A 13,440-nucleotide genomic window follows, 5' to 3' on the forward strand; every position below is an offset into this window, starting at 1 on the left:
CATAAGGCTACGAGATAGTCATTCTTCAGCCCAGGTGTTGGAATGACAACACTGGGGACAGAGACACAGTAGACCAGCTGCTGACATGTAATATAAGCAATAAATACACTTGTTTTATGCCACTACAACTTTAGGGGCAATGTGTTCAAGTGGCATAATCTGGCATAAGCTAATGTGACACAGCTGCCATCTATTTATTCTATAGATGAGGCATACGGAAGGCACTAAGGACCTTTATCTCAACCTGAAACTGTTGTTGGATGTCTGCTAGCATGGCGCAGAGATGAACACACTCAGTCTCAGTAATCGTTTCTGCTCCGAATTCTGATCCTCTGCCTGCAGTGCATGATCTATACGAATTCCAAAAAATGTCATCAACAATCCTCACATGCATCCACATGTGTCAATGTGTGCTCATATACACATTTGCTCCACAGAAAATCAAAAGTTCCGTTGCAAGTGAATGAGGAAACTTGTCAGAAATATATTTTCCATGCCTGTATTCCCAATGGTATTTAAAAAGAAAATAAAGTTTACAATCCCCTAACCCCAGTCAATCTCAAAGAAAGCAGAAAATATATGCTCTCCCAGCCAAATAGTTTCTGACCAGATTGTTTTGACTCAAGTTTTCCATGAAGCAGAGTAGTTCTTTATTCTCCTCTTTCATTTGGTACAGATTGTTCCAATCAGGCACTTGTGGTATTTCTCAGGGAGGCTGCATGCATACATCCCCAGCTTTTTGAAGTTGTGGAGCCACTGCCTACCACTAAATCCCAAGAGATTCTTCAAGATGGAGTCAGTTAAGCAACTGAAATGCAAGGCAGGGAACACAGAGTTGACTCAGACAATTAGACAGAGCGTCACAATTTGCAAGCATTGTCCAAAACACCTCCATGTTGACCCACCAAGCCAGGAGAGTCTTCAGTAACCCTTCTTGGGACAAGTGCATGCGATTCTGCAGATTGTCTCTCTCTCTAATTCAGTTTCTCCAGCTTCTGTTGGAAAGGTGGCGAACAAGAGTCCAGGTTGCCAGCTTGATACTGGCTCTTAGAACAGAGCTCCGATTTCCACAAAGTTGGCCAGATGACCACTGTCAGAAGGGCCTGTGGGTGCTCACTCTCTGTCATGCTGATGATTTCCTGCCTGGAGAAGAGCAACTGCTTTGGACAAATCTCACCACCACTAGGAAGTCAGATTTCTTAGCTTTTGACAGGTACTGTTCCATGTACATTGCTTTAAGATTTTTCTTTTTTAAATGTTTAAAAAAATGCATGTTTTTAGGGACACAAACTTCTCCTATACCTTTTTTCAGACATTTCTGAATGTCTATGCTTGTAACAGGTTATCTGCTGTTTGATTTGCTCAACTCTTTTATAGCTCTCGGTACTCCAATTACCCAAGAAGATTTTGTGATACCAGGGAAAAATTTGTCATGTAGGCGAAAGAAGGAGCACAGATTCCTTTAGGATAAAGTCACTCCAAGACTCCTGCAGGCCCTTTTCAATTCCTTTGCTCCTTGTAGGGTTGACACGGCAAGATAGATACGGCTTGGCCAAAGCTTCTGACTCCCTTCGCAAGGCTTTCTGCATGCAACTTCTCAGCAACTGTCCCATCTGGATCAATCAAAACTAGTTTTTGCTTAATTTAATTCCAGGAAGAGATTTCCACAATTCAAGTATAATTCTATTATCTGAGTATACACAAAAACTTGATATTGTATATATTTTCTTAAAAAATTCCTTGGCAGTGGCTCAGAGTGGAAATAAACTATTTACTGAGAATTTTTCAACGTGTCTTTGCCAGTTTTCTGGAACCCTTTCTACTTGTGTGCTGAATGTAGGCAACAGCATTGGCAGTGTGAATGATTTTCTAAACATGCATCACTCATTCCAGAAATAAGGGTTACATTCAAGAAATGGAATAGTTACTAGGTTTACAGCTGCCAATTGATTCATTTTTCCCTATGCTCTTCAAGGCCAAATGCTGAGCTTAAAAGTTTGCTCTCTAAGGTACTGGGATTTTTATTTGCAGTTTGTTAATAGATATTAACAATATATATTCCTTGTAGAAGGAAATTTAAAATGAGTTCAGGTATATGAAATAGCTTTACTTGACTTTCAAATACCTGAAAGGAGCAAAGGAATTGAAAAGGGCCTGCAGAAGTCTTGGAGTGACTTTATCCTAAAGGAATCTGGGCTCCTTCTTTCGCCTACATGACAAATTTTTCCCTTGACTTTAAAATACCTGAAAGTCAAGTAAAGCTATTTCAAATACCTGAATTCATTTTAATTTCCTTTAAAATGGGATGGAAGAGTTTAAGCTCTCCACTGAAGACTTGAGAAACTTAATTCTTATGCTGCAACTTCTTTTTTTCTATCAGACACAGTGATGCATCAATGACTTGTGTCATGCTACAGTCTAATCACATGGCACATTGAGATTAAATTTAATTGAGGCATCCCATGAACATGTCACAAATGTAATCCAAAAGGTTAAAAAAGTGACATAAACTATAAAAATGTTTTAAAAGTTTAATAGATCAGAAGTTAAAAAATTCTGGAATATTTAAAATTGTGTAGTAGATAACTTCACATTTTAAAGAACACTTTAGACTTTTATAATTATCTTCATAAAATCTTAATTGGGGATCTTCAAATTTGCTGTTTAAAAACAAAGTAGGCAGCAGCAGAAGTACATGCTATGTAAAGATACATTTATTTCTAAATGGAGGTCCAGGTGGCTACTTGTCTAATATGAATAGAATTTAACTCCTTGGCTAGCTTTGGGGAATCTGACAACGTTTATTAATGAAGTCAGTATGATGGTCTTGGCTAATCTGTCTGCCCAAACACTCACTGAATTCAGGAATAAAAAGATCATTTTCCCTAATAACAGACTTGAATAAGAGATAAAAGTGGCTTAAAATTCCCACTTAAATGAAATCTGATTGAAGAGTAGTAAAATCTAAACCTAAGATTTGAAAGACTTATACACACACTCAAATCAAGGCTAATATACTGATAGAAGGAAAAAAAAAAAAAACCAAATCAGCCATTTAAAAACGCTGCCAATCCTTTCATGACTGAAGTACCAGCAAATGGGCTCTATTGTAAGATTTTGGTGATGCTAGTTACACAACTCTGACATACTACAAGACCAGCAAATCTGTCAAAGTCAACTCAAGGACCAGCTGAGCTAGGGACATCACTGAGCTTTAGCAGCATTCATGTCAAGCCATATGGTAAACAAGAAGGTGGTCAGGTGAAGGCACTATGCTTATTATTTGAAAATCAAATAAATAATTTCAATTTTCTGTTACTAAGCAAAAAGAAAACAAAAGAAAGTAATGGAGGAAGGAGGAAAAAAGGGAGGGAGGAAGGGAGAGAGGGAGGGAGGGAGGGAGGAAGGGAGGGAGGGAGGAAGGGAGAGAGGGAGGGAGGAAGGGAGGGAGGGAGGAAGGGAGAGAGGGAGGGAGGAAGGGAGGGAGGGAGGGAGGGAGGAAGGGAGAGAGGGAGGGAGGAAGGGAGGGAGGGAGGAAGGGAGAGAGGGAGGGAGGAAGGGAGGGAGGGAGGAAGGGAGAGAGGGAGGGAGGAAGGGAGGGAGGGAGGAAGGGAGGAAGGAAAGGAGGGAGGGAGGGAAAGAAGGAAAATATTGCCATAATTCTACCACCTAGAGATTGGTCAATATTTTGTTGGCATAACATCTCTCATTCTCTTATTATGAAGATGCGTTCATGTATCTAGGCTAAGTATACTATCTAATTTACATAATCTTTAAATAAAATTGAAATCTGTTTTTGCACTCGACAATGCATTTTGAACATCTTTTTATGTCAACAGATGTCCTTCTCAAACATTCTAGGTGGCTGGAATAACATTTCTACTGACATTACTTTAAAAAGCATCTTCTTTCATCAATTCAGGCTTCCATAATCATGGGTTAAAAATAATAAATCCAGTTCTTTGGAGGCTTTCATTCTAAATAAAGAATTTTGCCAGAACGTGCATCCTGGTGAACGTATTTCAGGGACTACTTCTGGGTTGACATTTCTCATGTTATTTCACATTCTGGATTAAGACACATCTCATATGGTTTTGATTTATATTCTCAGCAGACTTCAAAAAGGAAATTCCAAATGGAAGTTTATTCATGCACCAGAACTATGTTTAAATGATGCTACAGGGATGTCTTAAACTAACAGAAGCCAGGAAATTCAAAGCTAAGGTCCCGGACCATGTTCCCATCTCTTCCTTCTTGAATGTCTTAGGTATCTGGAAAGTGGAGATTTTATGTAACAGCTGTTTCACTTGTCTTTGACCTTCTGCAAATGTATTTAGACAATTTCAAAGATACATTTTACTTTATGTAACAACTTGGTATTTCCTGGTTGCTGAAATTTCAAGGTTGTACTTAAAAAACAAAACAAAAGTAGACCAAACAAAGAAAATCTCCACATCTTGTTTTAATGACTAAATGAATATCTGAAGTCTATGTGACTCCCCAAATTCTTAAGTAATCAAAGGCAAAACAAGATACAAATTTGTAAAACTAGCAAATTTACCAAAAGTGCAACTCTTTAAGACAAGACTATTTTTGTACAGGGTTAATGTTATTGGTTTAAAGAGAGTTTAAAATGAAGTTACATTCTAATTTCATTTTGTGAAATGGCATATCTATTCATTAACCAAAGGCATACCTATTTCTTGAAAAAGCCTCAAGTTTCTGCTCTTGCTGAATACATGTACTTAGTTTCACAGATTAACTTTTAAAAAAGAACCTGTCAATGTGTTTAGAAAATACTCCTTTATTTGAGTATTGTATTTGAGCATAATTGAACTAAATGGGCACAAGAGAGGTAAATATGGCATCATGAGGTTAGAAGTGAGTCCAAAATTCTAGATTCCCCTCTCATTGCCTCTGTGACCCTCAATACGTTAATTCTAGTATGTATAGAATGTGAATAAACAAGAGTACCTACCTCAGAGGGTTATTGTAAAGATTAAAAGATTACATTACCGTAAAGTACCTGAAGCTCAGTATTTGCTACCATTACTAAGGCAGAGGTGCTTATGTTACTTTCCCATATTAGAAAATAGTGGTTCTGATGGATGGTCTGATTCTCTCCTCTCAGCTCTCTTCATCTGGCATTCAGAAGTGGAAGGCATTGTCTTTACTTATTCATTCCATAGACAACTGCTAGGTGCCCCTGTTGTGAAAAGCTGCTGGTAGGTGCTGCAGGTGAATGCAAGGCTGTGGGCAGTGGGTCCTACCCTGTAGGTCTCTAAGCCAAGAAGGACAGACAAAGACCCAGGCACTACTACAACCAAAGAAAGCAAAAGCCCTGCTGAACAGGACATTATCCACCAGGTCTCAGAGCAAGACAGGGCATTTTGGATAAGGTTACCAGGAAAATCCTTGCAGTTGAGGTGAGATTCAGAAGAAGGTTAGCCACATGGTTCTGCCATTAACAACACATCTTCTGTTCCCAGCTGAATTTGAAGCTGAGATTCTTGTGAACTCACTGCCTTCCTGGGAGTAGATTCTCATGCTCCTCCCTCTACATGCCACCCATTAACCTGCCTGGAGATTCTTCTGATGACAAGTATTTAACATGCAATCCACAGAACGTTTCATGACACTCTTTCTGTTAAACGAAGCCGTGTCTCAGGAAGCCATGCTTCACACAATGCAGTGCTCTTTAACAACACGTAATGGGAGTCATAAATGAAATGTGACACTTTGGATATGTGACATTTAGACACATTCAGAAATGTGACACTTGAGGATAATGGCAGTAAGAGCCTTCTGCTAAGAGGCTGTTACTTTTAGGATATAAACAACAGGCTGGGGAAGACAGTCTCGCGATTATGGTTTACAATGTGCTTACCAGTTAATAAGTAAAATATTAGCAATCACATGCCTGATATGTGGGGATCTCAAGGGCAAAGATGTGTTAAAACATAACCAAACACGGAAGGACCTTGGGAAAGAAATCTGTATCAGACATGTGGGCTTCATTAAGGGAAATGCCTTCAGAAGATTATTTTTCCATGTTATGAGAAAAAATCTGAACAAGTAAGTAAATTGTGAGAAAGGGATATTGGCTTCCTGTGGACTAACCACCGGGAGAAATTGTGGGTTAATGTGGAACCCAAGGTCACTGATCTCAAGAGGTCGTGAGTCTCCCAGGTCTGTTTCCTGCCAAGGTCATTCTCACTATGAAAAGCATCCTAGGTGTATATGCAGGGATCTGCTTTGTGAGGAGGTAACAGGGAAAGTAATTCAAATATTTAAACATATTTACATTTATAAACATAGGAAGATGTTGCTCTTATGTGTATAATGGTTATAATTAATGTTCCATGACTGCTTGAATTATACCTAGTGCCGAATGGAAAATTTAGAAAGCCGTCCTTAAATCTTTTGTTTCTCTAAAATAAGGAACAAGTAAATATCAACATATAATTTTTTAAAAAATTGAGATGAAGTCTATTTTGCTCAGACTATTGCATAAACTGAGAGCTTTTTACCTGGGGTTTTTGGATATAATAGAGAGGCTTGGGATACCCTTTGTTCTGTTCCCTGTGGGCTATCGATTTTGATTTTGGAATTTGGAGACATAAATATTTCTATCTCTCATCTTTCTCTCTCTCACACGTGCGCACACACGCACACACACACACAAAATGTATATTCATGCACATGCATTCTGTAAATATGTCGTAGGTAAAACTGCAAACATACTTAAATAAATATGTGGATTTTGCATCCTCTTAAATTGTGACATTGCAGGTACATATTACCAGATTGGAAACCAGATTGCATCTTTACATCTCGTGTTCTTAGCCTAGAGTCTTGCAAATGGCTATCATTTAGTATGTTGACTGAATGCATGAATGACTATAATAAGAGGAAAATATTTATAGATCTGGAGGCCAATAAACACCAAAAACATCTCTCAGATATTCAGGTTCCTCCAAACTCACAAGGCTGTTGTAAACATGGGAAAATGTATTGTGAAAGTCCTTTGCAAACTGTAAGCCCCACAGGAATATAAGGTAACGTTGTTCTTCTAGTTGTGATTCTGCCTCTGAGGGACATGGCCATTCGTGGGCGGCAATGTCTGTGTATCTCGATATTGACGCTGTTTTCTGAAGGGCGGGGCATTTGACACTGTCCTGGCACTGACTGGGATTGTTGCTCCTGCTGGCTCCGATCTTTCCTTTTCTCTATGGACGGACTCTTTAGGAGTTCCAAGTGCACAGAGTAATGGGAGATTTAGTCTTGGAAGAACAGTAGTGAGAAAAGATCATTTAACCTGACTGAGGTACGGTCATACCTGAGAATAATCAATCATGACCACAGTAAAAGAATATCACAGGACTTTCAAATATTTTGATCACAATCTTTAGTAAGAAATAAACTTCATATAGTTGTGAACATGCACACACACCCCCATGTTCACATACCACACACACAAAGACTGAAACAAAGTTTCATAAAACAATAGTTGCACTTTATGTATGCAAGGAGATCTGACATTTTTCTATTCTGTGCTTTCCTATGCAGAATTACTAGTCATAGCCACTGACTTCACAATCCCCCAGTTTAAAAACACTGTCTAGATAACACTCAGTTATATCAGATGCATCTGGTAAAATAATGTAAAAATGGAACACAGTTCTACAAGTCTGACACTTGAGCGTCTTCTTAGATTCATCCTCTCTTCCAGTCCCCATATTCTCACCACACAACCCCAGGACCTGCTGAATCTAACTCTTAAATATATTTCTTAAACTCCTACCCGCCTCCCCAACTGTGTCTCCCAGCCTTGGTTTACCAAGGGTGTCCAACATTTTGGCTTCCCTGGACCACAGTGGAACAAGAAGAACTGTCTTGGGCCACACATAAGATATATTAACAGTAACCATAGCTGATGAGCTTTAAAAAAAATTGCAAAAAAAATCTCAAACTGTTTTAAGAAAGTTTACGAATTTGTGTTGAGCCCCATTCAAAGCCGTCCTGGACCGCATGCGGCCTATGGGCCGCAGGCTGGTCAAGCTTGGTTTAGACCCTCCTTCTGTCTAAAGTAGGACTTCTGCCACAGAACCCGACAGCTCCCCTTGCTTCAGTTCTTGCCTTCCTTGAATCTCTAACGTGAAACTATGCTCATTCTCCTTCAAACTCCTTCGTGTCTCCCTGTCACCTGCAGAAAAAAGTACCAGCCCATCCCCACGGCCCACAGTGCCTCCCTGCCTGGCCTCTGCAAGCTTCTGGGGCTCACGTGCCATCACGTGAAGCTGCCTGGAGATCCCCAGTCCCAGGCTGCTGCTTCATATCCCACGCTTGTGCTTACACTGTTTCCTTTCCATCTGTCACATTCCTCTCCCTTTTTTCCTCTGACTTGCACACATTTATCTCTATGAAGATTTAGCTCAGACATCATCTCCTGAATCCTGGGTTAGCAGCTCTTTTCTGGACTTTCACACATCCATTACGGTCTTGAGGAGATTATACTGAAATGTTCTTGTTACACATCTCTCTCCCCCATTAGACCACAGACCTTCAAGGGCAGAGGTTGTCTTAATTACTTTTTGTACCACTGGTGGCCAGCAGAGTGCTTGGAGCTCAGCATGTGCTCAAGACATGCTGAATTAAGGAGGAGCTGAGAGTGATTTTCTTGTTCTACATAAATCTCAAGCCAGAGTGGACTACAGCCCGTTTATGTATTCCCTGCAGAGGACTTGCACGGTGCTGCTGGTCAAAGATCTTTGGCAAAGGAAACTTCTGCCCCCCTGAAAAAGCTCTCCTGCTCTCCTTTCCCTCTCCTGCTCTGATTTAAAGAGGCCGAAGGGTGCATGCCAGGTTTTCATAGCTTTCCGTTCCACTCTATTAGAAAAGCCTGCTGCTCCTGCTGCTGGCACTGAGGTTGGGCTGAGTGCCAGGCCCCAGCCTTAATCAATAACAAGAAATCTCATGCAGCTTAGAGGTGTTCCAAATATGGGTTTGGAATAGTGCTGGGAAGTCAGATTTGGTGAGGGGAGTCATCTCCAATCTGGAGGAACTTGGGAGAAGGAAGGCAATTCCGGTGATGAGCAAAGGATTAAGTCACCTCAAGAGCAGGTCTGAGGCCTGGTCCTGTCAGGACCACCCAAAAATCTCCCTGAATATGCCCTGAAGAAAACCCAGTTCCCCCAGGCTGCCCCACTGACACCCCTTCAAGGGAATTATCCAGCCAGTCCAAGATGGCATTCCTGGGGAACTGGAGATGTGGGATGCTTTTAATTACAGTACAGTAATGCCTCCCTTCCCTTGAAATGTAACCACATTCAGCTATGACTATGCCAGTTCTCAGGAGCAGAGGAAAAATGAATGATGTAATGGGATGAGTTTTTTGAGGCACTGAACTAGTTGGGCCTGCCTATGAGACTTTTCTCTCTACTCTACTTTAAACTTCTTCCTGTAGGTGTAGCTTGTTAGACACCTCCTCCAAGAAGCCTTTCCTGAACCTTTCTGATACTTACAGCCACCTCTACTCTAAGATCTCTGGCCATCTTGAATTCTTGTCCTGTTTGATGTAACTGTGACTTCTATCTCTTTTAGAGTTACAGTGTGAGCTCAGTGAATCTGCAAACAGTAGGGACAGGTCTGTGGTGGTTGTGGCTACTGTGGCTATTGTTAAGAATGAAGATACAGGCCGGCGCGGTGGCTCACGCCTGTAATCTCAGCACTTTGGGAGGCTGAGGTGGGTGGATTACAAGGTCAAGAGATTGAAACCATCCTGGCCAACTTGGTGAACCCCCTCTCTACTAAAAAATACAAAAATTAGCTGGGCGTGGTGGCGCGTGCCTGTAGTCCCAGCTACTCAGGAGACTGAGGCAGGAGAACTGCTTGAACCCGGGAGGCAGAGGTTGCAGTGAGCCGAGATTGCGCCATTGCACTCTAGCCTGGCCCCTAGTGACAGAGCAAGACTCTGTCTCAAAAAAAAAAAGAATGAAGATACAAACAAGCTTGTCTATGCATGGCTGCTGCTGCTGCTGATGGTTGATGGCCGTTGCCGATTTTCAGAGAAAGAAAAGTGGACAGATATAGGGGAAAGAAATGGATGTCCCTAGTGGATAAAGTAAAGGTAGGAACAGATAAGGGGAAAAAGACAGCAAGTTGGAATTAAAAACAACCTTTCAGAGAGGAAGGTGGCCACGGGGAGCTGGCTGAATGTGGGTTTCCTCTATGTGTCCCTGAGCAAGTTTCACTACATCTCAAAGCCTCAGTTTCTTCATTGCAAAATGTGCACAACATTATATATACTTTTCAGAGTCATTGTAAGGATGTGAGAAACTCCAGAACAAGGAAGAGCATTTAGTTTACTGCTGCAATCCTGGTCTCTGGCACAGGGATTTGAACTGGACATTATGTTCACATTTGTTAAACAAAATGAATTATGTAACTTGACATAGCGCAGGCACTTAAAAACTGGAGCTATTATTATTAGCTGAAATGAATACTTTTCACAATTTCCACTGATGTACCCAAATGGGGGAAGAAAATAAACAGATACTCCCAATGGATTCATTTCCTTCCTCCTATATGTAGTTGGAATATAACATGCCCATACTTCTTTTAATGTGACAAAGCTTTCCTTCAAATTTAAGGAAAATCTATGCTCCAGGAAAATGTACTGTCCTGTAGCTTCTAAACACTCTTGCTATCCTGCCTTGTTGAAGAGGCTCAGGTGTAAATTTAAAAGAGAAATCTCATTTTTGGAGAGAGAGTCTATTTATTTCTAATGATAGCCTCTCTGTATGCCAGAAAATGTGGGGTTTAGGTAAATTCTAACTCCACTCTAGACACTGATGGTGGATCCAGGCATTTGCCCTTAAAGAAATGAGACACACACAGGCCACTAGTGGCTGATGTTGGCTAAGCTCAAGATCACAGGATGAAGGCAGAATCTCTGCTCAGCAACATAAGGTGCTTGAAAATAAAGACTTTCTTGAATATATTTCCATAACATAGCAGGACATCTTATGCTTTGAAGGAAATTTATGCATTTTTTAGGAGTGCTACCAACATCATGAAAAGATAACTTCAGAGACAAAACCCAAGTTTGATCACTCTCTCCCTTGCTTAGAATTCTCCGTGGTTCTCAAATCTCTCCAAAGTAAAATCCAAATTTCTGAGGACAGCATGAAATTCTTGAGCTCAGCATGGGTCCCTGGCATATATTTCTGTGTCTCAACTGCCCACATCCCTGATAGTTGGCAATGGTGCTAAACAACTTGAAGTTTCCTAAAACCGACCCTCCAACTCCCATCCTCTGTTCCCTATAGGCATCTTTTCCTCTTTCTGGAATGACATTCGTCTTCGCTTTATGTGCCTAGCCAATTCTTTTCCCCTCTGCTTCTCTGATTCTCATCTCTAGTTTTATCTCCTCCGCCATGTCCTTCCAGACCACCTGACCACTGCCACTGTGGCCACGCGAGGCCCAGTCAAAAGTTCACAAACGTCTATCCTTTGTACCCCGAGGCCCTTCTGATCCAGCACTTACCCCAGTGCTGGAATTTCTGGTTCACTCTGCTTTTCTGCGTCCCACCACAGGCAGTGTCTTTGCATTCTCTGCACCAGCACAGCACCAAGCACCCCAAAGGGGCTTGGTTAACGTTTGCGTGGAGAACTGAGGAGGCTTCCAGCATAGAGTTTCAAAGAAATTCAGAGCCAGGAGCAGATGATAGTCCTCTCTCACGCTTCCGGCTGCTAGCAGTGGAGAGGAACCTTACTGCTCCCCAGTGACCTGCGAAGCCTCAGCTGAGATTCCAAGCCTCCACACTTCCTTTCCTCATTGTTTTCATTCCCATTAAAAAGGAACACCAAGGATTTGCATCACAGCCTCAAAATAAAGTCCCAGAAAAAAAGGATTCTGTTTGGAACAGAAAGAACCACACAGTTTCTAATGAATCAAACCCCTAAAGAGAACTAAAATGTAAGGTGGGGTATGTTCCACTCATTCACATTCTCAACAGAACTCTCCTCTCAGAAAGAAACAGTGCGATTTAGATCATAATTCCAGTGCTTAATCTTTTGCCTGAAATTTCCAAGTCTTTTCTTACATGCCCTTTAAGATCATAAATAGTGTTTTAAAACATTCCACAGTTGAATAAAAGTAGCAAAGATGATGTTTCTAAGAGACTTCCTTCCTTTTCTGTGGTCCGAAAACAACCCTCATTGTATAAAGCAGGTAGCAAGGTTCATGACCTCTTTTTACAGTACTTCTGTTCTCTGTAGAATGTGGTTTTTACTTAGATCCTAAAGAGTATATCGTTAATTATCCACTTCATTATTTCACTTATGTCCTAGCACAATAATGATATCAGCAGATTTAGAGTATTTGAGATTAATAGTCTCAAAAGAGTGAAAAAAAAAAAAAAACAAGTTTACTAAATTCTAGGCTTTTAAATTCTCTTTGGTACAATGGCTTGGTTCCATTAGCACAATCCAGACATCACCGAACTACCCATTAAATCTGCCAGAAACCCCCGCGTTTCTAGGCATGCCGAGAAAATAGGTGGGAAGTAGTTCACAGCAACGCTCTGAGATGCTTGTGTAGGAGAGTGGAGGAGTACCACTAATGCTGATGTCATTGTCATTTCTGAAATTCCAGCCCTGATCACTCTCCCATCTGGGCTACTTTTCTAATCTGGAATTCTCTCTCTCTTCTTTCTCTCACTACCCCCACACCTGACCCCCAGGGAACCACTGAGTCACTTCCTGTCCTCTAACCTTGTGGCTTAACTTCCTTTTCCATGAGAGCCTTGACCTGGGGGATGTGAAGAGAATGACAGAGGGAGAGGGTTGCTGGGAAGGCAGGGAAAGAGACAGAAGGGTCCCGGTCCATTGCGGTCAGACAAGGAGTTGCCGAGAACTGCACACTTTTGATTTTTTCGAGACAATCGTTGTCACAGTCATGATCTGAGTTGTGCGTTACTGAATACTTGATTTACCTCCAGAATCTACTTATTGACTTTCTAGTGCTTATTTGCAACTTCAGAAAGGGTGGAGAGTAAAAGAAATAAAAAGAAAATTGATCAACCTTACATTGATGAAAAGTCTAACTGGGCAACCCTGAGACCTGTTCAAAAGAAAGGGCTTGGATGGGCAAGCACTGTATTGAGACTCCTACCTTTATTTGTCACTAACCATTCATTAATGAAATGTCGTACATGAGTCTTAGCTTTCCAGGTAAGTTTTTAATAAAAGGATATTTTAGTATAGTAAAACAAATTTAAATAAAACTTTTTTTTTTTTTTTTTTTTTTTGGCGAAACAGAGTCTTGCTCTGTTACCTAGGCTGGAGTGCAGTGGCATGATATTAGCTCACTGCAACCTCCGCCTCCCAGGTTCAAGTGATTCTCATGCCTCAGCCTCTCAAATAGCTGAGATGACA

At 41.0% G+C, this 13,440-nt stretch overlaps 1 protein-coding gene across 14 annotated transcripts in view; it reads right to left on the reverse strand.

Annotated features, from left to right (window-relative positions):
* STARD13 (StAR related lipid transfer domain containing 13) overlaps positions 1–13,440 on the reverse strand; it is a 557,207-nt gene that overhangs the window by 74,860 nt on the left and 468,907 nt on the right. The window contains exon 1 of one of the 14 annotated variants that reach the window (XM_012465549.3): positions 11,549–13,307. The exons of the other annotated variants lie outside the window; for them this stretch is intronic. Coding sequence (XP_012320972.2) covers positions 11,549–11,693 — 145 coding nt within the window. The 5' untranslated portion in view covers positions 11,694–13,307. Of the gene's footprint in view, positions 1–11,548; positions 13,308–13,440 lie in introns of those variants that run through there. 14 annotated transcript variants of the gene reach the window in all.

This window comes from Aotus nancymaae, unplaced genomic scaffold, assembly GCF_030222135.1.
Source record: "Aotus nancymaae isolate 86718 unplaced genomic scaffold, 86718_ANA_hifiasm-v0.15.2.pri h1tg000043l, whole genome shotgun sequence".
Taxonomy (NCBI): domain Eukaryota; kingdom Metazoa; phylum Chordata; class Mammalia; order Primates; family Aotidae; genus Aotus; species Aotus nancymaae.